The sequence below is a fragment of the Lobosporangium transversale genome (genome assembly GCF_002105155.1).
Source record: "Lobosporangium transversale strain NRRL 3116 chromosome Unknown BCR41scaffold_16, whole genome shotgun sequence".
NCBI classification, from domain to species: domain Eukaryota; kingdom Fungi; phylum Mortierellomycota; class Mortierellomycetes; order Mortierellales; family Mortierellaceae; genus Lobosporangium; species Lobosporangium transversale.
In genome coordinates, this window is record NW_019028994.1 from 65680 (window position 1) to 87166 (window position 21487).

Sequence of the window (21487 nt, forward strand, 5' to 3'; positions counted from 1 at the left end):
TTAACCACATTTCGCCACATTAAATCCTGGTCAGCGTCATGGCCATTACTGCTGATAATACTTGAAGCATACTTTTCCATTGCTCTTATGACTGATAGTCACCTACCGCCACTAGTTAACTTTCTACCCACTTACAATGCATGATATTCATCAGTTTCGGCCAACGAGTATCCTTGACAATCCTTCGACTCATAAAACAGATACAGAGCCGGTACCTATGGCATCCACAGTTCCAAAAGGAGAAGAACGAACCAAACTTGCTATAGCACCTTCTCTAGGTCTCTGCGCAAAGCTTTCGCATACAATTGCGTCTTATACCGTCATTTTCCTGCTCATATCCGCTTATCGTCTCTATCAAACTCGTAGCGCTGTTGAAACTTTTGCCTTACAAGCCAAGCAGACGTTTGCAAAGGATTGCTATGCACTGGAAGATACCATTACTACATTTATATCTATGCCTCAGTTCGCCTCCCAGGCTGCTCATCGGGGTCTTGTGACAAGCCTTGATGCTATGATAAGTCAGATAGGATATGGACTTGTCATGGTTATCAATGGTATTATAGCAACACTCGAGTTTGCTGTCGGGCTCTTAACAGGTACCTGGCGTTGTTTCTTGGACAATATAGCAAAGATAGAGATACCATTGCTGACCGAGGTAGGACTGGGAGGCATTGAGGCCATAGATCAAGTGAACAAAGTATTGATCGGTCTCCTAGTTCTACCACTGAACGAGCTCCAAATCGTGATACAAGGAAAAATGGCAGATCCGCAAGTTGATTTAGTTTTACAAATGTCAAAAGCAAAAACAAGAGCAATTATTTCAACCTCCCAGAAAAAAATTATCTTTTGTGATAAAGCTTTACAAGATTTGGTTGCTGTGGACACGTTCACACAGGAGCTTCAGTATTGGATCCGTATTGGGACTTATTTAATGGTGGCTGCTGCATTGATAGTGATCATAGGTAATATGGTATGGACAATATATTCCCATAGAAGATGGAAAATGCATGTTGAACGCATCCAAGATCGACTCACTGCCTACTCGCTTTCGCAACAACAAATTGCTACGTCTGGTATTTCTGTCGATTCAAAGCCCTGTGCAATACAAATAAGTCAAATGGTCCGCAATCCACTCATGTATCGGTTCACCCACTGGTCTGCCAAGCGTATCTTTCCCAGAAACAAAGACCACCAACACCTGTACAACTGGTTTATCTCCTATATCACGCAGCCTCAAGCGGTCGTCTGTCTAGTTTTAGGGCTCATGGGCTTGATAATGATTTACAGTCAAGTTATCTTTATCAACTATATGCGGACGGCGACTCACCATTACTATTATGGCCCTATGATGAACAGGGCAGCCACTTCATTGACAGAACTCTCAATTACCGTCTCAAGGCAAGTCAACGATGCCATATCCAGCCATTCTACCTTGTTTGCAACGGGAGTCAATGACGGGCTCCTGAATATTGAGACAGAGCTAAATACACATGTATTTGATTTGATCGCTGTGGCTGCAAGAAGGATAAGTGCAGCTTTGATAGATGTGGAAAGAGTCATTGTAGACGGAGTCCGTTCAGTCTTTGGAGAGGACAATGTATTTGAGAAAGTGACTCTGACAGTTTTACAATGTCTATTGTTCAACAGAATGATGATGATTGAGTCTGGGTTATCATGGGTACAACATAATGCAAGGCTTGAGCTTCCAAGGGTCTCCGAGAACATTTTGATGGTGAACTCGACAGAGATCAACAGATTTGTGGCGGAAACCCTTCATGGCGCAGCTCTTTTTGATCGCCTTGCCAACGCTATCAATACTAACAAAGAGGACAAAGGGGCGATTAAGCTAGCTCAGATTGTGATTGAGAAAGTGCTTTTAGAGTATGAACGCAAGTTGCACCAAGACCTGCCTATCTATTATGCTTTGATGAGCGTTTGGTGTGCTATAGTGTTGATGGGTCTATTAGCCGTGATGCTGACCACTTCACAAAGTTAGAATCTTGTGTATTAAATTCACTATCTATTAGAGCATTCCTTGTGCGTCATCTTTCTTTCTTCAGTATCCCATTTCACAGATCCATTTTAGTCGCTCTTTTTTTCCAACTCCAGACAGTTTCATTAAAATGTTAAAATGCACTGGCGAAAATCACTGCTTGCTTCAAAATAATTTGGCATATTTGCCAAATTAAATATGCAAAATTAGCAACATTGAATCTACAGTTTCTCAATGTCTCCGGAAGAGGCATCATTAGTGGATCAAAGATCTTAGCTCGTCTTTCCTTTTCTTTGTGGCACAACCTTCCGCATCAATTTTATTCGTTTTACTGGTATTTCAGAGTGTCCAGGATTCATCAAATGCGCGCTACAGACTCATTAGTTTCTATAGTTATGCGGATATTAATGATCGGAGGGGTACCAAAGCCCAGCCCCCTCCCACACTGGTACATCTCTGTAACAAAGGCATGTTTTTTTCGGTAGAAGTCGATTTCATTGTCTGACATCCTGGTCACAGGTGAGGATGAAGTCCTGGTGACTTCGAATGTCTTTTCAAACACGATAGCTTCACTTTGCCTACCCTCTTTAAGATCCTCACGAGCCATCGTCGTGCCAGAGGCAGTGGAATGAGTGGATTGAGTAATTCTCGGCAAATATGGCTCCTCGGGAGACTTAGCAGTTGCAAACTCGATCCATACTTCCTGAACTTTCTTTGCAAATTCCTTCTCATCTTCATTGAGGAACTTTTGTGTATATGAGTTGTAGTTATTACTTATCTGTCTAAAATTTTTCACTGAGGGTAGAAGTGGCTCCATCGACCAGCTTTGTAGCTGTTTTCGCAACTTTACCAAAAAAAAACCGCTTTTATCAGCGGTCAAGGAAAAGTTACAATTCGATAATCCAGAGATCTTCAATGTAGGAAACGATGGAATCAATGTGAAGTACGTTGTCCGATGTTTAAATCACAGTGCCAATTCGTTCCGAGATCTACATTTTTTGTAGGACGGGATTAAGACGATTGTCTATTTCCAGAGTATCTGGGGAACAGAAAATGCAGAAAATTATCTTTGATATGTCTTCAGTAGTGTTAAAATTGCTGTCTATCACTCTGTCAAGTCGGAAGCAAAATATGGATTTTGACAAAAAATGAAATGGCGAAGACGCCAACTAATAAGTGACTTTTGTCCCCAGACTGTCCACTAGGACGTTTTTTTTGAAAACTCTCGCCGTCGATGGTTTCTGGTATGGTGCATCCAGGGTGCATCGGGATATTTTTGTATCAGACTACATTATACCCCATTGGATGAGAGCTGATGCTGCGGGATATTCAAAGGGTTTTAAAGATGGGTCCGAAAGAAGTGAATTGGGGAAGGAACAAAATCCTTTTTTAGTTGCTTTATTTCCTCACAAGAATTTTTTATTTTTTTTTATTTTTTATATTTTTTTCTTCCTTTTCTTTTATTCGCCTGCCAGCTTGGCATTGGGCGGAGTAGCAACAGATTCATGCAGAGCTAGGAACTGTGCAAGTCGTCGACAAAGGTTTTCTGCCTGTATTAATCGTGTGGTGATCTCTGTCAACATCGGACTCTCCACCTGCACAACCTTGTCCTCGATTGTTGTTGCAATCTTACCACGGTATTTACTATTTTTTTTTTTTTTTTTTTTTTTAAAAAAAAATTGTAAGCTTTTTCCTTTCAATTATTGATAATTCAACAATAACAATAAATATATATATATTTTCATATACATACTTGATGCCTCCTTTTGACGTCTGACCGACTTTACTGGATGCTGGTAAAACTACTGATTCTAATTCCATACGCATATCATTGTGATAGAACATTGTGAGCAAAAACAAGCTCAAAAAAAAAAAAAAAAAAAAAAAAAGGCAATACAAGGACTTCTACTTCTCTACTTCATACCATTCGTTGGGGGAATTAGAGATGTCGTAGCGCTGGAGTTTGGTTGGTATTCGGAACCGGCATAACGAGGCTGCTGTGACGAAGATGGCGATCTGGAAGGCGACCACGGAAGAGCCTTTGAAGCGAGCTGCTGCTGCTGATGATGATGGTTAGGTTGAGAGGATATGGTATGATGATGCGACACTGGAGAAGGTGGACGAAGTGTCGCCTGTCCTTTCTGGTTTCCACGGTCTCCTCCATCACGCCCCGCTTGCGTAGCACCCTTCTGTTGTTGTTGTTGCTGTTGATGCTGTTGCTGTGAAGTATTTGATGGTCCGTGTAGGTGCTGATGACGAAGATGATGCCCTTCCAAAGATGGTGACGAGCCAGATGAAGACTGCGTCGGTGCCCCTGTGGGGGTTTGTTGTAAATAATTGGTACGCGTGTTGCCTCCTGAATACGATCCGCTAGTATTACCACCTGTTAACTGCAAAGCATAAGCAGCACAGACCACTTGGGAATCCCGGATGAAGAACTCAATGACAAAATCTTCGCTCAACGCAGGACTAAATATCTTTATAATAGAGATAAAATAAAAAAAAGCAAAAAAAAAAAAAAAAAAAAAAAAAAAAATGCGATATGAAGGTATTAGGTAAAAGAATCAGAATTTCTGGGATCCCATGCTAGCAATAATAAATATGTATAAAACATCCTTGTTGGCTCAACGTACTTTGGGATCACAAACTCGGAAAGGATACAACTTTTCTTTTCTTGGTCGTGCCATGGCATCAATTGCTGCGCGAATATGTCTCTCCACCAGTCCCAAAAGCGTTTTCAGAGTCCGTGTTGTTTCCTGAATATCTAGCGTTAATGGGGTCTTCGATGATAACGATGATGGTGATGATGATGATGAAGAAGTGGCATTAGCTTGCTCCTGACGTTCAAGGTGGTGACTATTGCTACCAAAGCCGTTGTTGTTATTGCTGGCTATGATCATAGCCCAATAGTCTTCCAGTCGATGCATTGCCTCCATGATATGGTTCTGTACATCCTTAATCTGCTCCAACAAATACGGCTGTGTGACATGACCGGGGGTTCTATGTGAGTGAAGCAGTTGATTTGTATTTGATGGAGGTAACGGGACAACTACTGCTGGAGCTAAAAGAGACCCTGATGTCGCTGTAATCACTACCGCTGCTGTTCCGCTTGGTGGTGCACTCGACGTAGGGGTTGTAGTCCCAGTTCCAGTGCCAGATGTTGTCCCTCCTGTCGTTGCTGTTACTGTTGCTGACGAATGAGGCAAAGACCCGAGAGTCTGCTGTAGTATTAGATTAGGTCCTTGCATAGGGACAGTAACAGATTGAGGACCAGTCATTGATCCTTCATCTCCTTCCTCATCTCCTTCCCCTTCTTCTTTTTCTTCCCCTTCTTCTCTTCTAGGTGCAGAGGCAACAGTTAATGTGGATGTAGCAGGATCAGAAGCTGTTGTTGTTGCTGTTGTTGCTTCAGAACTTGTATTTTCTGTATTGGCTGTGGTAGCACCAATATCCATTTTAATAGATGATGCAGCTGATGAGACTGCCGTTGAAGAGGCATTGGAGAGTGCTGGGATAGATAATCCTGTTGCTCCAGATGAAGGCGCAGTCGCATTGATGGGAACATAGGAATGAATAGCTGTTTTGACGACTGCTAACTTTGGCAACTTGATTGTCAGTTCCTTGATGGATATCGAAAAAAATACGTGTATAAAAAAAAAAAAAAGCAGAGCATGTAAGTGTCACGTTGTAATATAGAAGTCAGTTTCGAGGTATATGTTAGATATAAATACTTTTTTAAAAAAAAAAAAAAAGCCTTACTCCTTTGACAATAAAGCTGCCCGAGAGTGTCACATATCCCTTGAGTGTATCATTGCTAAAAAAAAAAAAAAAAAAAAAAAAAAATGCACATTGTTGAGCATTCTTTTAATATGGCCAAAAATAATCTAAATGTTATCACTCAAAGGGAGGACATACTTTCCAGAGGAAATAGCAAGCGTCAATGCTCCTTTGGTATCATCCTGTAGTCGCGCTGCTTCTTGACAAGCCTATGTATGTGCATTGCATTGCACCGAATGATTTTTCCAGATAAAGAACGTTGATCACTTTGTAAGAAAAACGAGAGCGATTCATATAGAATGATGGTTGTATCCTTTTTCTTTTTCTTTTTCTTTTTCTTTTTCATTTTCTAATGACGTTTCTTTATTTCTCTACCATACCACAAGTGCCAGTTGTATAGTTCGAAGATTTGGTTCAACTTGTGTCGTCAAGAACCATTCCTGCTCTGTTCGCTGTCCATTAGAATCATGTAGAATGAGTTGATTGCCAATAAAGAAGAGTCTACAATGACTGGAGAAGAGGGAAAAGGGGACTTTATTCTTACGAGAACTCTTTCTTCTTCCGCCAGTTCTTCTTCAAGTGTTGTCAATGGTGCCATTATGTGAAAATGGGAGGTATGTGTGTATGTAATGAACTGAATGAACTGGCACAAACATGCACACGCCATTTTTTTTTTTTTTTTTTTTTTTTTTGATCCCACGTGGTGCTCATACCCATGTAGATTTTTATTCAACTGCCCTAAAATTATGATCTTATATCTTTTTCATACTACTGATGAGATGGTAGTGGAGGGACTGCAGGGATATCTGAGGCGGATGGATCCAACAATACGTTCTCAGATGCCATCATGAAAGAGGATCTAGATGCAACGGAAGCAGGCCTAGTGGCTTTCGGGACAGGAGGAGGAATTGTTGCTGTTGTAGAGGTTGTTTCTGTTAATGGAGTACTAACAACTGGCTTATTAGTTCCAGTACCCTCCAACAAACTTGAATCGTTCAACAAGTCATAAAAACCTGCAGGGGGTTGTGAAGGGCTAGGCCTTGATTGGTCCTGTTGTCCTGTCAAAGGTGGAGGAGGCATGTAGTCCTGAAAGTTATTATTGACGGGATATGTATCTGCTGTTGTTGTTGTTGACGGTGCGCCTTGATATATTACAGGAGATGGTGATACTATTGACGAGGATACAGTGGGATGAACGCGATAGGGCGAGACATTATGGTAATTATTAGTGCTATTGTTATTATTATTGTTGTTATTATTATTATTAATGTCAATTCTTTTTGAAGATAAAGGCGAGCGTGATCCAGAGGGCGAAGATGGCTGTCGATGTATTTGTGTGCTGGTTCGAGGTTGTCGGTAGTCCTGTTGGTGATAAGTCTCTGGGACAGGTGGCGACGATGGTAAGACAGAAGTGCTAGCAGGGTAAGGAGTAATAGCCTTTTCAATGGGTGGCTTTGTATTGCTCGAGGTCACATTCTTTGGTGCCATTACTGCTTCTTGCTGCGTAAACGCGTCTGAAGAGGATGCGGTTGATTTGGGGCTGTGAGTCGTGCTACCTATTTCTTGTTTCTGTTGTTGATGTTGTTGTAATTGACGATGTTCTTGGTCTTGCTGCTCCAATTGCCCCAATGGTGGAACTTGTGAATGGTACTCTAATGGCGACTTTTTAGCGAACCACGCCGGTTGCTTTGCCAGGCGTTGCTGCAGGAACGGTGGGTAGTGTCGCTGTTGCTGTTGAAAAAGTGCGACGTTACTTTCAGTACCATCATTATTAGCAAATCCATGTGGTATTGGGCTTTCGGAGTATTTGCGCATCATTGACAGTTGTTGATAAAGCTCCGTATCTCGAGCCTCCTGTTCACGCTTCCGTTTGGCCCTGAAGAGCAGTCCGGCTATCAATATTAGTAAAGCCACGGCCCCTGTAGCAATGCCAGCGATAAGGGCCACATTAGTTGTTGACTTTGGATTAGAGATGGAGCCGCTGCTTGATTCAGACTCATTTGAGGGGACAACAGTTATATCAGTCGTTAAAGATGTCTGGACTGGATCAATGGATGACGTTAAATTATCTATGGAGGTTGTTAGAGTTGATGTCATGACTGGTGCAGTGTGGGTTGTGGTAACCACAATTGGAGGTTTGGGCCTAGGCTTGCGAGAAGGTGCTGGAGCCGGGACAGCAGCAACTGGATGTGACCCGGGGTAACCCTCTGTTTGAAGAGAGGTCGCACCATAGTCATGACTCTTTAGGCTCATTTTTTTGTTTGTTTATGTTGTTTCTTTTTGACTAATGATGCCTATCAATGTTGCAATTGCTGTTACTATTGTAGTTACTTTGCCGCTATTATTGCTGTTACAACTGCTGGTGTTATTCGTGCTAGTCAAGCTGAGGAGGCGAAGAAGTGAGATAGAGAGATGAAAGGCGTGAGTGTACGGGAGGTTGATATTTCGGCGTAAATTTAATTATTTCCAAACAGAAATGGGATTAGTGTGCTTGTGTGGTAACTAGGATATTAGAAAGGAAAGGAAAGGACAAAAAAAAAAAAAAAAAAAAAAAAAGAATGAATAAATAAATGAAGATGAGAATGAAATGCGAATGCATAAAGAATGAAAAAAAAGGAGGGAAGGTGAAAGAAAAAAAAAAAAAAAAAAAAAAAAAAAAAAAAAACACAACCCCGGGCATACGTGCCGCCGAGTGAAGAGTTGTTTTGTTCAAAGCAAATAAAACAAACAAAAATTCAGGCACAAAAGTGCGAAAAAAGAGATGCATGTCAATCCAAGCTTAACAAATGATGTGACACAAGTGCCTTTTTCAACATCTCCTATGCGCAGGCGAAAATGGGCTGCTGCAGTTGCTCACTCTCACTCTCATGACTCTTGTGTAAACATGTTTGATACTAACTGGCCCAATTAGATGAGGCTATTGAAACACAATAGGTAAGCTGGATACTCTACTTGGACACTTCAATTGCACCTGAATGTTCACAAGGTGAATATATACATGTAGCATTCAACAAATAAAACAAAATGAAGGGGAGACAGCTGCAATAAAAACTTTGGGAGACTGAACAATCATATATATATAGTATTTTCTTTATTAGTTCATAATCCTTTCTCCTTTATAGCTGCAACAATTAAAGAAAAAGTAGACTTGATCGTCATTGCATTAAGCTTGATAAATTTAATAAATTACACATTCATGTACACGTACACATATACACATACACATTAACTTGTACATGCACATGTTGTAGTCTAAAGATTGGACATGCTCACTTTTTTCAAATGAAATCGCCTGTGCGCAGGGGAGGGAGGCTGTTGCTTACCTGGATCCATCCCTGTGTAATTTAATCAGCTTCATCCCCCCCCCCCCACTCCCCACAATCATGCACCGGATTGTTACAGCCAAAAAAAAAAAAAAAAAAAAAAAAAAAAAAAATCCTTAATTGGCTCTTTAATGATTTGATAATTTAAAAAGGGTTCATGTGTCAAGCAGCAAAGCACAGCCTATAGCGTATGAGAACCTTGATGGTAAGGCCACTATTAACGCTGCATCAAGATCTCAGATCGTAGTGTAAGGAAGTAAGAGTAATGTATACATTTACACGATTGACATAGCACGACGCGTCACGAACGACCAAACTTTTATTCCTATCATTGAATCTTTGAAACAAGTGCGTTTCAGTTTTAATCACATGATACATCATTGCGCCACTCATTTGAAATGGATTTCCAGGGCAGTGGTTTCAGCCTTTTTATTTTTTTTATTTTTTTTTTTAATCTGTGTAATAATGTCATGAAGCAATGCGCATCATGCTGTTACAAGAAGAGGAAATGGAAAAGAGTCGTGTTGTTTTCAAGAACGAGAATTTTTTTTTTATTTATTTTATTTTTGTTGCAGAGTATGGAATGACAGTTGGTTAAAAAAAGATTGCTTACTGTGTAATGTAAAGTTTAATACATCAAAAACTTTGGGGAGAACGCGCATTTTGTGTTAGTAACAAGAAATTCAAAAGAATGCAGCCAAACTCAAATCACTTTTTTTGCACAAAACCCAGCATTTCAGCCAATTCCGTATCCCAACCTACCTGTCTTTTGGAAGTGAGTGTGGACACATTGCTGTTCGCATGAATATGAAGAAAAGAAGAAGAGGAAAAAAAAGGCAGTAATGACACTATACATTTTTTTTACTGTTCTCGCAAATTCGCATTACTATCCTCGCAAGAAATGTTTGTCAATCATATTGATCTTATTGATCACATTGATGGATAGGAGATAAAGACGAAGAAGGAGGGGTGAATCGGGGATGAGGGGGAAGGATGCTTCGTATTCGCGATATTCCGTTTATTTTTTGAACCTATAATAAATTGGAACGAGATGACCCCGTATGCTGTGCTGTCGAATGTAAATAAGGATCCTTCTTGTAATGAGTTTCTCTTATTTGACAAGATCGTTAAGGAATTTAGGGGCCGAATATATATTTTTATACTTAAACTAACACATCTTTTTGGGGAGTTTTTTTTTTTTTTTTTTTTTTTTTCGTTCTTTTCCTACTCCTTCACTTCCTTTCTTTCTTTCTTTCTTTCTTTCTTTTCACTTTTCTTGCCTCCTCACTTGTTCTCTTTTCTCTTTGCATAGGTTGTTTTCAATCTATGCTCCTTGGATCACACATTTCCTCACCCTCTCCTTTCTCATTCACCTCCGAGGACGTGGCACGGTCAATTTGAACAACAAAAAGAATTTTCTTTACTTTTTGAGGATATCTGCTTCGCCGATTGTTTTAAATAATTTTTTTTGATATCCCCGACGACTTTCTTGATCAAAGAGATCAAAAGGAAAAAAATACACACAATGCTGAACTCGTTCTTCGATTCCCTTTCAGAGGCCGCGTCTTTCCCAGTGGACCAGGTCCGATGTTTGACAGCATTGCTGTTGGCCTATCCCTTGGCTTTTGCGTTCCGTCTGTTACCTGCCAACAACCCCAATCTCAAACATATAGCCTCAGTTCTGACCTCATTCTTCCTCATTGTTGTCATTGTCGATGATCTGGTCGGACTGATGCATTTGCTCGGATCAAGTATTGCTGTCTGGCGGATCATGGGCTCTGTCAAGGGCAAATGGGGTCCCAGGATTGTCTTTATCGGTGTAATGATCCACATGAGTGTGAGGTAAGAAAAAAAAGGAAACATTGCACCGTTACTTCGTTTATTTGTAACGATAATTAAAAAAAAAAAAAAAAAAAAAAAAACTCTTGATTGATCAATGCCATCACTTTCTTTCTTTTCTTTGTTTGTTTGTTTGTTTGTTTGTTCGTTTATAAATGGCTGTGCCTGATCAGCCATTTAATGCGACAGATTACTGACTACCGCGGCTACAAGTTGGACCATACCGGACCACAAATGATCCTTACAATGAAACTTACCTCTTGGGCTTTTAACGTCCATGATGGCCGTCGCAATCCCAAGGTAACAATCAACAGCAACAAGATGCACCTGTATTGCAACGTTGTCATTGTCATTACCATCAATCCATCCTCATCCCATCATTAACAAATATCTCTCCTTTTTTTTTCTTTTCCTTCCTTCCCTCCTCCCTTATAAGGAGTTGAGCCGATACCAGCAAGAACATGCTATAACAACATTCCCATCCCTTCTCCACTACTTGAGCTACGTTTTCTTCTTCCCCAGTGTCCTTGTCGGCCCTACATTCGAGTACATGGATTACATCCGTTTCATCGAACTCTCTCAGTTCCGGGATTCCAGGACTGGAAAGATTCATTGGCCTGCTGGCAGGGTCAAGGCCTCAATGAAATGCTTCTTGTTCGCCTTGGTTGCTCTCGCCTCTTTAGCGGTCCTTGCTCCTAAAATGGATGCCAGCTGGACGGTTGAACCCGAATGGAAGGCCTTGCCCTATCTGTTGCGTCTTGGCTATGTTCAGTTGGCTGCATTTAGCGCTCGCTTCAAATACTATGCTGTCTGGAAGATGGCAGAAGGCGCTTGTGCTTTGGCTGGATTTGGTTATAATGGTGTGGACCCAAAGACAGGAGAACAGCGATGGGATGCAACCTCCAACGTTGATGTGTGGGCATACGAGTCTGGTGAGAGTTTGAAGGAACAGCTGGATGCTTGGAACAAGGGCACGAACCTTTGGTTGAAACACTACGTGTACTTTAGAGTGATGAAACCCGGTGGAAAACCAGGGGCGTTCGAGACTTTCTCTACATTTGCTATCAGCGCATTATGGCATGGGTTCTACCCCGGCTATTACCTCACATTCATGTCCTCTGCTTTCGCATTGACAGCTGCAAAGATCTTGAGGAAACATCTTCGCCCACGTGTTATTTCAGCCACTGGACAACCTCCTGCATGGTACAACTTTATGGGAACTCTCCTGTCACAGTTCTCGATGAATTTCCTGACCATGCCATTCTTGCTCTTGACATTCAAGGACAGTATTGAGGTCTGGAAGGATTTGTATTTTATAGTTCACATCGGTTCCATTGCTGTCGTATTCCTTATCCCTGTTCTCTTCCCATCCAAGCGGAAATCCAACAAGGAACAGCAACAACAAGAAGAAAAGTCAGGGATTAATAAGATCAAGGAAGTTGCTCACCTCGTTGCCGAAGAGGCCTCAACAGAGTCCGTAGAGGCCGTGACTGAGATCCTGAGCGTTTCCAGTAGCACTAAACTCAAGACCTACTAAAAAAAGGGAAAAAAAAAAAAAAAAAAAAAAAAAAATAGTCATTGTATAAAGTATTTCATACAAAAGACATTCTAAACAGCAACATTGCATATTAAAAAGTTTATGATGTGAGTGTAAAATATATATACAGGACCTTCAAAGATGAAACAAAAAGCTAAGCTCGCCAGACAACTCCTCTTCATGTAATAATAATAACAACAATAGTAATAAATATCCAAGTCAAGAAGTGCTAAATAAAAAAATATATATATTATATTTATTATACAATTACAAAAAGAATGAAAATGAGAGACTGCAAGGATTTATACCGACAGCAGCAGTAGCAAAAAGTCAATATAGATCCTGAACGAACAAGAAACCATATGAAATCTGGCAACCTTGGCTCGGACTTTTTTTTTTTTTTTTTTTTTTTTTTTTCCTATTTTTTCAAGTAAGGTAATGAACGATGGCCCACATGGCGAGCAAGGTGATAATGACACCAGCATAAAATATCCATTTATCCTCTGCGCTCCTGCGTTCGATCAACTGTATCACATTGCGAGACAGACCAAGGGTATTGGCAGCATCCAATATCTTGCGTTGCGTTGACTATTCGATCAGTTGTAAAATAAATGAATAAGGTTCCCAATATGTCAGTTATCAATGCTTCCAAAAATAAAAAAAACTCATCAGTCATTTCTTTATGTGGATAAAAAAAAAAAGGCTTACTTTAAGCATCGGTCGCTGTTGATAGAGATCGTCAAGCACATCTTTTCCTTGTTGCAGCATGTCGTCCAAAACTGAGCTTGTCTTTTGAGCAAAATCTCGCTCTCTGATAGCATGAGCCTGCTGCAGATAAGGCGATACTGATGCTGTTTGGTATGGGTGTTCCACTGCCCGTGAGTGTCTTCTCTCCAGCAACTGCGAACGATTCCTAGCATGCGACGCCTACATATATATACATATACATGCACATAAAAAGGGTATATACAATATCAACATAACAAAATAGTCAGTCAAAATGCTCAATTTTCGACTTGGATTGTTGAAAAAAAGGCCGATGATAATGATGAGCTCAGAAAAAAGAAATAGCCTTGGACATCTCCGAACGACATATTACCTGCTCTTCTCGATTCTTTAGTTGCGCGAAGCTTTTGTTGATAGAGTCATAGTCTTCTCTAAACTTTGTAACACGTCTAAGGAAAGAGAAGAAGTAATAATAGTAATCTTCTTTTTGTTAGAATCTGATCTGATACGCCTGCAAAAAAGTTAAAAATCTGAATTATTTGAGCAAATACATACGCAAACGCTTTTTCTCGCTTGGCATCAATCATCTCCTTCTTGGCCATAGCATCATAATCATCAATCGATCGCTTGAAGGCATTGACGGTAGCAGCAATCTGGCCTAAATAAAAAAAAAAAAAAAAAAAGAAATTATTAGGATACAATAGATCTTTTTTAAGAGTAAAGTTGTCCATTTTAAATTGTGAACGGTGTGTCTATTCGTATTCGCCCAAAAGAATTATTCCAAAAATAAAAATACAAAAAAAAAACCGTCTGTCATTGTCAACGTGGCAGTAAATTCTTCCGGCTGTTAACTTCTTCCCCTCCACCCTCGATTTGGGCTGGAGCTTCTTTGATACTGGATAAACACAATGTTTGCAAGTTTTGTCAACGTGTCAAGTTCGAAACTATGTTGCCATGCCGTGCTTTTTTTTTTTTTTTTTTTTTTTTTTTTTCCTCTTAGCAAAAAGGATGTCTCGGACAAGATGGTTCCAAGCTTACTCTCCTGAGTATTTGGTGCTTAACATTCCTGATGGCGGGAGTTTTTTTTTTTTTTTTTTTTTTTTTTTTTTTTGGTGAAATAATAATACATCATTGTTGAATAATGCTTTGCTTAGCTTTGTTCTGCTTTGTCTTCGAAGGGTGTAAAAAAAAAAGGGAGTCTTTTTTTTTTCTTCTTCTTACCCTGAAGAGCTACACTGGTGTCTTCGCCAGACTGAAACTTTTCGAGGTCCCGTTGTAGAGCGTTGACCTGCTTCAATGCATGATTGTAGAGTGAATTCATTGGTGCTAAATAGTATCCTTGTAATTCCTTTCCTGACAATGAGTGTTTAATGAAAGAAAGAGAGAATGAGGTGTAAGAGCATGACACAGTTGAGGAACAATGTAATGACAGAAATGAAGACAGAAGGATGAGCAAAGTGGAGTGGGCTCGAAGCTGCTGTGGATATCAGTCACGTGTATCACGTGGAATAAGCGAACGAACATTCCTCAATGCTTTTTCTAGGACAAAGGATAAATAAATAATGTATGCTGCACGCGTATTATATTTTTTGATTACTATTATTCCTCACAATGGACATTGTCTATGAGATCAAATGACATCTAGCCTGTAGAAATATCTATGACTATCTTGAATGAAACGACGCGTCTTTAGTATATAATGTCTTTAGCTCAGGCTGTGCGAGAGAAAAATAAAAAAAATTAAAATAAAATGCCGAGAGATTTGATTTAGCCAATGGGTAAATGGTAAATGAGAAATGGGGGAAAAGGGTAACAAAAACATTACAAAAAAGTCAAAAAAAGTCGCATAACTGCTCACAGCTCTTATGCAACTGTTTAATTGTTTAATTGTTTATTAGTTCCAGTATCCAACTCTATCGTCCCAAAATGGGAATTTCTGATATTTTGTCCTCCTCCGCACATCATACTTTAAAAACGCGACCCTTTTCCCCCCTCTTCCTCCTTCTTCTCCCATCATTATCCCCTCTACATTTCAAAAAATAAATATACGTATATATATACACACGCACACACTTGCATCCATACTTTTTTTAATCCCTAATTCTTCTTTTACTTTGCCTTCTTGTTCATTAACACAAAAAAAGAAAGAAAGAAAAAGACAATGTCTGCAAGTCCAATAGCACGAATAGTCTCGATCGCAAACGCAGCTAGGTTGGCTCGCGTTCTATCCAACCGTGCTTTTACCACTGCCAGCAAAGCCAGTTTCGCGCCTTCAAGTTCCCCTCTCCGCAGAGCTATCAATGCCTCTGCTCACTCTTCGCTTCGAAATGAATCCATCAGCAACCGATTCAATTTCAATCGGTTGACTGCTCAGCAGCAGCAGAAGCAGCAAGTATCGTCCTCAAGGCTCTTCTCCTCCTATGCTTCAGCTCTTAAACACACCAGTACCACCACCAACTCAACTTTGCCATTATTCTCCACAAAGAATACTGCTATGGCATCCTCTCCATATCTTCAAGGCCAAGCCATCCGTGGGTTCTGTAAAAAAGCGTGGCGTAACGAATTCGAGTCGAAACACCAAGCTGGATATGACTATTGGAATAGCCTTTACGGCGCTCATGGCCATGATTACCGTCGTGGTCGTGGCTGGCATGGTTGGGGCCAAAACCTGCATGATTATCACAAGCACATCCGGAGGTTCCATCGTCATCATATGCACTATCATCGTCGCCGCCCTATGCGCTTCGTCTTCCGTATGATGGCCCTATCCACCTTATTCGTGGCTGTCCCTGCTATCGTCGTATTTGACGCCCCTTATAGGACCTTGGCTGTCGTTCCATTGACTGTCTTTGGTACCGGTGCAGTGCTTATACTAGCGGGTCGATTGCTTTATGTTGCACTCCCCATCTTGGCCATCGGTGGCGCCACAGCCTTTTGGGTCACCACCATGCCAGCTGCTAGCACCGTGAAGGATCTACAAAAGATCTTGAAGCGTGATGAGAAGGGAGGCCAATACTCTACTGCTTTAGGCGCTTTGGGTTCAGAGTGGGAAATCCAACGAGCTCAGCCCAACGAATGGTTCCGATGGACATTCCCTGAATCCGGTGATAAGAAGCAGCTTGATAAGGTTGATATCCGTATCGCTGTTTTTGATCCCAATGATTATAGTGACCGTAAAGCCAGGGCCATGCGTTTCTTGGACAAATTCCAGGGCCATGATGACTTGGACGCTACGGAGGATATGAGGCATCATTGGAAAAAGAATAAGAAGTACGAAGATAACTGTGAGATCCTGAAAAGCCTCCAAGTCAAGCGTGAGGGTGATCAGTTTGTGATCAAGATGGAGGAAGATGGAGAGAAAGTCATGGAACATCCGTTGGCCAAGAAGTATTTGGCACTCGGACGTATTGTTGACAGAGCCGCCAAGGAGATGGAGGCTTCCCAACCAGGTCTTAAGCTGGGTGAGCAGGTCGTCTTGGTTCACAAGAATAAGAAACATGAAGACTCGTTCTGGAACCGCTGGTCTCCCTATGGCGATCTGTCGCTCCGTATCCCTTTTAACCGTACCTGGATTAATGATCTGGATGATTTTGAGACCAAGGATTGTATGCGGTTCAAGTTAAATACATGTCAGGAATATGCAATTTATTTATTTATTTATTTTTTATTGTAGCCATGTCCAAATGTACAAGAAAGTTAAAAAGAAGGATGAGATTCTAAAGAAAAAAAAAACAAAATTGACCAATTTTTTTTTTTTTTTTTTTTTTTTTTTGCTGTTGTAGAGAAAAATGACTAGAGTAGATTATATGGATAACATCGTCATGTTGCTGAGAAACAACAAAATACCCCGTGAATCGGATGGTGGCGTCAGTATTCAATAATAACTTCCCCTCCTTCTCCCAGCTTTTTTTTTTTTTTTTTTTCCTGTTGTTACTGCTGTAGTAGCAGTCGTAGTCACTGTTGTAGTAGCAGTCGTAGTCACTGTTGTAGCTACTACTGTAGTAGTGGTAGTAGTAGTAGTGGTAGTAGTGGTTGTTGTTGTTTTAATGATAATGAGGAGGAAAGGAGTTATATCATCTGCGTATGGTAGAAAGAAAAATCTCTTTTTTTTTTTTTTTTTTTTTTTTTTTAAACATTCTTTGGTTGACTCTCCAACAATTGACGTTCCTCCTTGCGCTTCTTATCATAATACATGCCTCCACCCAAGAGTGCTGCTATCGTAAAGAACTGGAAGCCTACACGGGCCCTGAACATGTGTTGAGCAAACTCACGACGACCTGTCCTGACACCATAACTAGCTCCCAAAAACGCTGCGATGGTCAAACCAACACCTATTTGTTTTTTTTTAAAAAAAAAAGACGAGGAGAAACATTTGTCAGCCAATGTTTGGAATGGAGTTTTATGCCTCTTATGCATAGCTCTTATTATTTTTTCTTCACTCAAGTCAATAAAAAAAAAAAAAAAAAAAAAAAAAAAAAAAAAGACATTTGACTTGCCTGCACTGACAGCCTTGTTCTCACGGAACATTCGTTTGACTTTTTCCAAGGCAGTCTCGGTTTCCTCATCGTAATAATGATCGTCTGACATGGTGTTTTTATGAATGAACAGTTTGAAGACAAAGTAGAGAAAAAGAAACAAAAAAGTTATGTGTGTGGTTGCTGCGTGTGTGGAGAAAGAGATAGAGAGGGAGAGTCTTTTTCCTTCGGGAAAAATTGTATTACAAAAACACTTGCGTCCGGCACTTTTTCATTATTAAACCCTTCGCAGTCACGTGGCTGGATCCAGTTCCGCGCACACGCTTTTTCGCACGAATAAAATGATTTTTATTTCCAATGGATCAAAAGCACTTTGACATATACATCTATATACAAACTATAAACAAAAAAGCAAAAGAGTGTAGAGAAGAGGACAGAAAGGGTGCGAGAGAGAAGCCGATCTAAGGTGCCCATGTCTCACGATGGAAATCCACTGCCCACTTGGCTCTCAAGATCTGGCGTTCTACATGCTCTACAAATGCCTCAGGTCCACCCCCAAAGACTGTGATCAAGCCCCGGTCTTTGCCTGCAAGGCCTACTCCCTTCTCCATGAACCTATCAATCACTACTTTCACATTCATCCTTCCAACAGAGTACACGACATCACCTTCATCCCAATTACCATCTTCCACACTCAAGTCTTCATCTTCAAGTTCAAATTTTGGGTATGGCAAATCCGCTGAGGCTGAAGCTGAGGCTTCGTTGGTATTGGGGTTTTTTACGAAGTGTTTCCCAGTCTCGATATCCTTCAAATTGCTGGCATTCAAAGACTTGATCAAGACCTTGCGAGCGTACCAAACTGCAAAATAACCAATGATCGAAACTAGGACCGCATGACCAAATACGGGAGCAACCGAATAGAAACCATAACAGATCTTGTACTGGGTCGCTGTCATCTTTGCTCGGACATTACAATAATGCTCAGGCCCCTCCCATTTGATTGCACGGAGGATAAACCAAAACCCAAGCGGGATACAGACCATGATCGCAGTGACATGCAAATCCAGTTTAGCAAGACGAGTCGATACAGAATTCGACTGGGCATCATGGAACGTTGGCAGACGCTTGGAATCATAAGTCATGGCACATGTCGGTGACGAAGAAGTGAAAGCTGTGCCGTTCGCTCGAAAGTCCTCTTCAATCCTCATCTTCTCAGAGATAGCAGACTCATCAAATTTAGTCGAGACTGGACTACAAACCAAGGAGACTGGAGTAGAAGACGAGACACTGGACGAGTCACATCGTTCTGACTGCCTTTTATTTTCGTTGTTGTTGCCAGCCGTGGGTTTGTCAGTTGATTCAGAGTGGGTGTGGCTCTCTACATCTGTAAGGCTTACATTGCTTTGATCAGTAGCAACATCACCATTAGAAGCAGACGAAGTGGCCTTTCCATTAGCAGACTGATCCACAGGCTTTGACTCCTTATTAAGGCCACTAATCACAGTAATAGGTGGGGGCATCCCCTCAGTAACAGTACGCCCGGATAATGCACGCTTGAGCATTGTACCCGTACGTCTCAAGGACTGGAAACGCTTCCTCTTTTGTTGCTTCTTCGTCAAGGACTGTCCAGGAACTTGAATATCATTCTTGATCACATGTGCATGTGCACCCATCAATGTCTTGGCCTTGTCAGGACGAGAGACATAGACCTCTACGTGTAACCAAGTGGTGAAACGAGGGTCGCGTGTAATCTGATGTAAAAATGAGCCATAGGCATGAAGTTCACTACGGGTTCGGAACGTGCAAATCAAATAGAACTGCATTCGAAGGGGCTCTTTGGAGGATGCGATCTGTGCAGCAATAGCCTTGATCAGAGCCATGAATGTAGTGATAGCGGCACCAGCTAACATTTGTATTTTTTTTTTTAAAAAAAAATGTTGATAAATCACTCTAATATTTGCTAAAAGCTAAAGAAAAAAAAAAAAGAAAAAAAAAAAAAAAAAAAAAAAAAAAAAATGAATGGATCCAAGAGATGGCATTAGTCTTACCAACAAAGACAATGAGCACTTCAGACTTTAGGTAACCATGCTGGCGATCTCCAAAGACACCATCGACATTTGCCTTGATACGAATACGTTTATCCTCGGTTCCACAAAGTTTGGCCATGGCCCCTGTCCAACTCTTCTTGGTTTCATTGTATGTTCGGATGAATAAAACGATCGACTGTGGATCTTCTGGCCAGTAGCTGGCGATTGTGAAAGGATGATACAATATCCCCAGCTCCGGTACCTGAACTAAGATATAGTCACCGGGGTAATAGGGCTTCATGGGTTCAGGAGATCGGAGAGTCATCCGAATAATATCTGCATCTGCATTCAAAGCAATTGAGGCCTCTGGATAGAGGGTCCTAGCTTGGATCGTCTTTGGAACAAAGCGGTCGATAAAGAACAGGATGACCGAGGGTAAGACGTAGTACCAAAGCATATAGTATGGATAATGTACAACGGTAGCCACCAAGAAGATCACCGTTATAATACGGTGCACTGTCATGAAGACTGTGTAGAGTCGACGGCGGACTTGAGGGATCGAAAGAGCAGCAAGGATTAGAAGCGCAAACTATTGGCATCAATGATAAGCAGTAGTAGGGAAAAGATTATCAGGCTTTGATAACTTTTCAAACAAATGAATAAATAAACAGACGTTAACATGCAGCATGTCTTGCTTACCCAGGCAACAAAGCCCATGAGATTCATAGTTGCACGTCCCGTATCATAGAAATTAAAGTTCTCTTCCCAGGTTCCGTTTGCGATATAGTATATGCAATACCCAATCGTGTGGAGAACAGACCAGACCACAACCACCACACCAAGCCATCGATGAAGAGGTAGGAGCTCCGAGTAGGTGAACCCCAGGGAATGAAGCATCGAACGACGCAGGATCAGGAACAGAATAATGGAGCAGCTAGCGAGGGAAGCATACCCGCCGATGAAGCCAATGATCACTATACGGGGCGAGATCGATATCATATTTATAAATGCTATGTTGTCAGCTCACCTCGTAAAGAAATAATTATAAGGTCATGGCAACATATTCAACTTACAGCCAAATGCCTGTAAAAAGCCATATTTAGCAAAGTATCTCATCCCTGTTGGGATCGTAGAGAGGATCCACGAGAGTTTCAAGAGGACAATGGTTCCGACAAGACACCAATATTTGACTGTGTAGCCCCATAGGATATGGTGTTCCCACAACGAGATCTTTTGTTGCATATTTGCTGGTGTGGTCACCTTTGCGATCCCATGTTGAAACTCGCGTTCTGATCGGAAATAATGGCCCCAGACGGTGGCCATGTGGCCTATGACTGAGGGCAGGATCCAAAGTGCAGTTGTGAAATAGTCACGGTTGTTGAGATAGAAGATCCATTCACGAGTCTTAACCCAGGTTACCCAGCCATCGAGCAAGAACCAGACTACGATAATGAATAGACAGCACAAGACGATCCCTTGAAGTGGATCTATACGTAGCAGCCTCATATTTATATGGGCGTGTTCGAATGTGTATTATGAAGAGAAGAAAGCTGTCAGTTAGATGACAGTGAGAAATGAAACTAAAGGGAGAGAGAGAGAGAGAGAGAGAGAGAGAGATAGGAAAGGTATAAGAGAGGAGATAAAAGGAGGGAGAATGGAGGGGGTATGAGATTGACAGCGAAGGCGCCTCCTCAAACTGATAATTGATTTACAAGAAGGGACAAAGGATGGATAATGAAGAGGAGGAGTAGACTATCAATCCACTCCTTTTATATAAGCGAAATCTAAGG

At 41.1% G+C, this 21487-nt stretch overlaps 9 protein-coding genes across 9 annotated transcripts; 3 read left to right on the top strand and 6 right to left on the bottom strand.

Moving 5' to 3' along the window:
- Window positions 1-136: 136 nt before the first annotated feature.
- BCR41DRAFT_395697 (hypothetical protein) lies at window positions 137-1996 on the top strand (the record flags this gene model as incomplete). Its single annotated transcript, XM_022028747.1, has 1 exon — window positions 137-1996. One exon carries the CDS (start codon window positions 137-139, stop codon window positions 1994-1996), a length of 1860 nt encoding a protein of 619 aa, XP_021881803.1.
- A 355-nt stretch (window positions 1997-2351) lies between these two features.
- Window positions 2352-2810, bottom strand: BCR41DRAFT_395698 (hypothetical protein; the record flags this gene model as incomplete). Its single annotated transcript, XM_022028748.1, has 1 exon — window positions 2352-2810. One exon carries the CDS (start codon window positions 2808-2810, stop codon window positions 2352-2354), a length of 459 nt encoding a protein of 152 aa, XP_021881804.1.
- Window positions 2811-3444: 634 nt separating this feature from the next.
- Window positions 3445-6409, bottom strand: BCR41DRAFT_421659 (hypothetical protein). Its single transcript, XM_022030060.1, has 8 exons — window positions 6315-6409; window positions 6151-6222; window positions 5909-5979; window positions 5753-5807; window positions 4627-5613; window positions 3918-4470; window positions 3747-3804; window positions 3445-3637 (listed from the first exon to the last, which is right to left on the bottom strand). The coding sequence occupies exons 1-8, from the start codon at window positions 6366-6368 to the stop codon at window positions 3454-3456; spliced, it is 2034 nt and encodes a 677-aa protein (XP_021881805.1). The 5' UTR covers window positions 6369-6409; the 3' UTR covers window positions 3445-3453.
- Window positions 6410-6465: 56 nt separating this feature from the next.
- BCR41DRAFT_352464 (hypothetical protein) lies at window positions 6466-8309 on the bottom strand. The gene has a single exon (XM_022023957.1). The coding sequence runs from the start codon at window positions 8021-8023 to the stop codon at window positions 6539-6541; it is 1485 nt and encodes a 494-aa protein (XP_021881806.1). The 5' UTR covers window positions 8024-8309; the 3' UTR covers window positions 6466-6538.
- Window positions 8310-10323: 2014 nt separating this feature from the next.
- On the top strand, window positions 10324-12475 carry BCR41DRAFT_335762 (MBOAT, membrane-bound O-acyltransferase family-domain-containing protein). Its single transcript, XM_022022004.1, has 3 exons — window positions 10324-10935; window positions 11106-11232; window positions 11369-12475. The coding sequence occupies exons 1-3, from the start codon at window positions 10619-10621 to the stop codon at window positions 12467-12469; spliced, it is 1545 nt and encodes a 514-aa protein (XP_021881807.1). The 5' UTR covers window positions 10324-10618; the 3' UTR covers window positions 12470-12475.
- Window positions 12476-12895: 420 nt separating this feature from the next.
- BCR41DRAFT_377585 (hypothetical protein) lies at window positions 12896-14516 on the bottom strand (the record flags this gene model as incomplete). Its single annotated transcript, XM_022027113.1, has 5 exons — window positions 12896-13057; window positions 13178-13396; window positions 13569-13644; window positions 13751-13853; window positions 14417-14516. 5 exons carry the CDS (start codon window positions 14514-14516, stop codon window positions 12896-12898), a joined length of 660 nt encoding a protein of 219 aa, XP_021881808.1.
- Window positions 14517-15177: 661 nt separating this feature from the next.
- BCR41DRAFT_352468 (hypothetical protein) lies at window positions 15178-17098 on the top strand. The gene is made up of 2 exons (XM_022023958.1): window positions 15178-16814; window positions 16978-17098. The coding sequence occupies exons 1-2, from the start codon at window positions 15357-15359 to the stop codon at window positions 17074-17076; spliced, it is 1557 nt and encodes a 518-aa protein (XP_021881809.1). The 5' UTR covers window positions 15178-15356; the 3' UTR covers window positions 17077-17098.
- Window positions 17099-17323: 225 nt separating this feature from the next.
- On the bottom strand, window positions 17324-17900 carry BCR41DRAFT_321857 (hypothetical protein; the record flags this gene model as incomplete). Its single annotated transcript, XM_022021452.1, has 2 exons — window positions 17692-17900; window positions 17324-17526 (listed from the first exon to the last, which is right to left on the bottom strand). The coding sequence occupies exons 1-2, from the start codon at window positions 17780-17782 to the stop codon at window positions 17324-17326; spliced, it is 294 nt and encodes a 97-aa protein (XP_021881810.1). The 5' UTR covers window positions 17783-17900.
- Window positions 17901-18099: 199 nt separating this feature from the next.
- Window positions 18100-21378, bottom strand: BCR41DRAFT_352476 (ferric reductase like transmembrane component-domain-containing protein). Its single transcript, XM_022023959.1, has 4 exons — window positions 20771-21378; window positions 20397-20671; window positions 19719-20286; window positions 18100-19573 (listed from the first exon to the last, which is right to left on the bottom strand). The coding sequence occupies exons 1-4, from the start codon at window positions 21201-21203 to the stop codon at window positions 18132-18134; spliced, it is 2718 nt and encodes a 905-aa protein (XP_021881811.1). The 5' UTR covers window positions 21204-21378; the 3' UTR covers window positions 18100-18131.
- Between the last annotated feature and the right edge of the window lie 109 nt (window positions 21379-21487).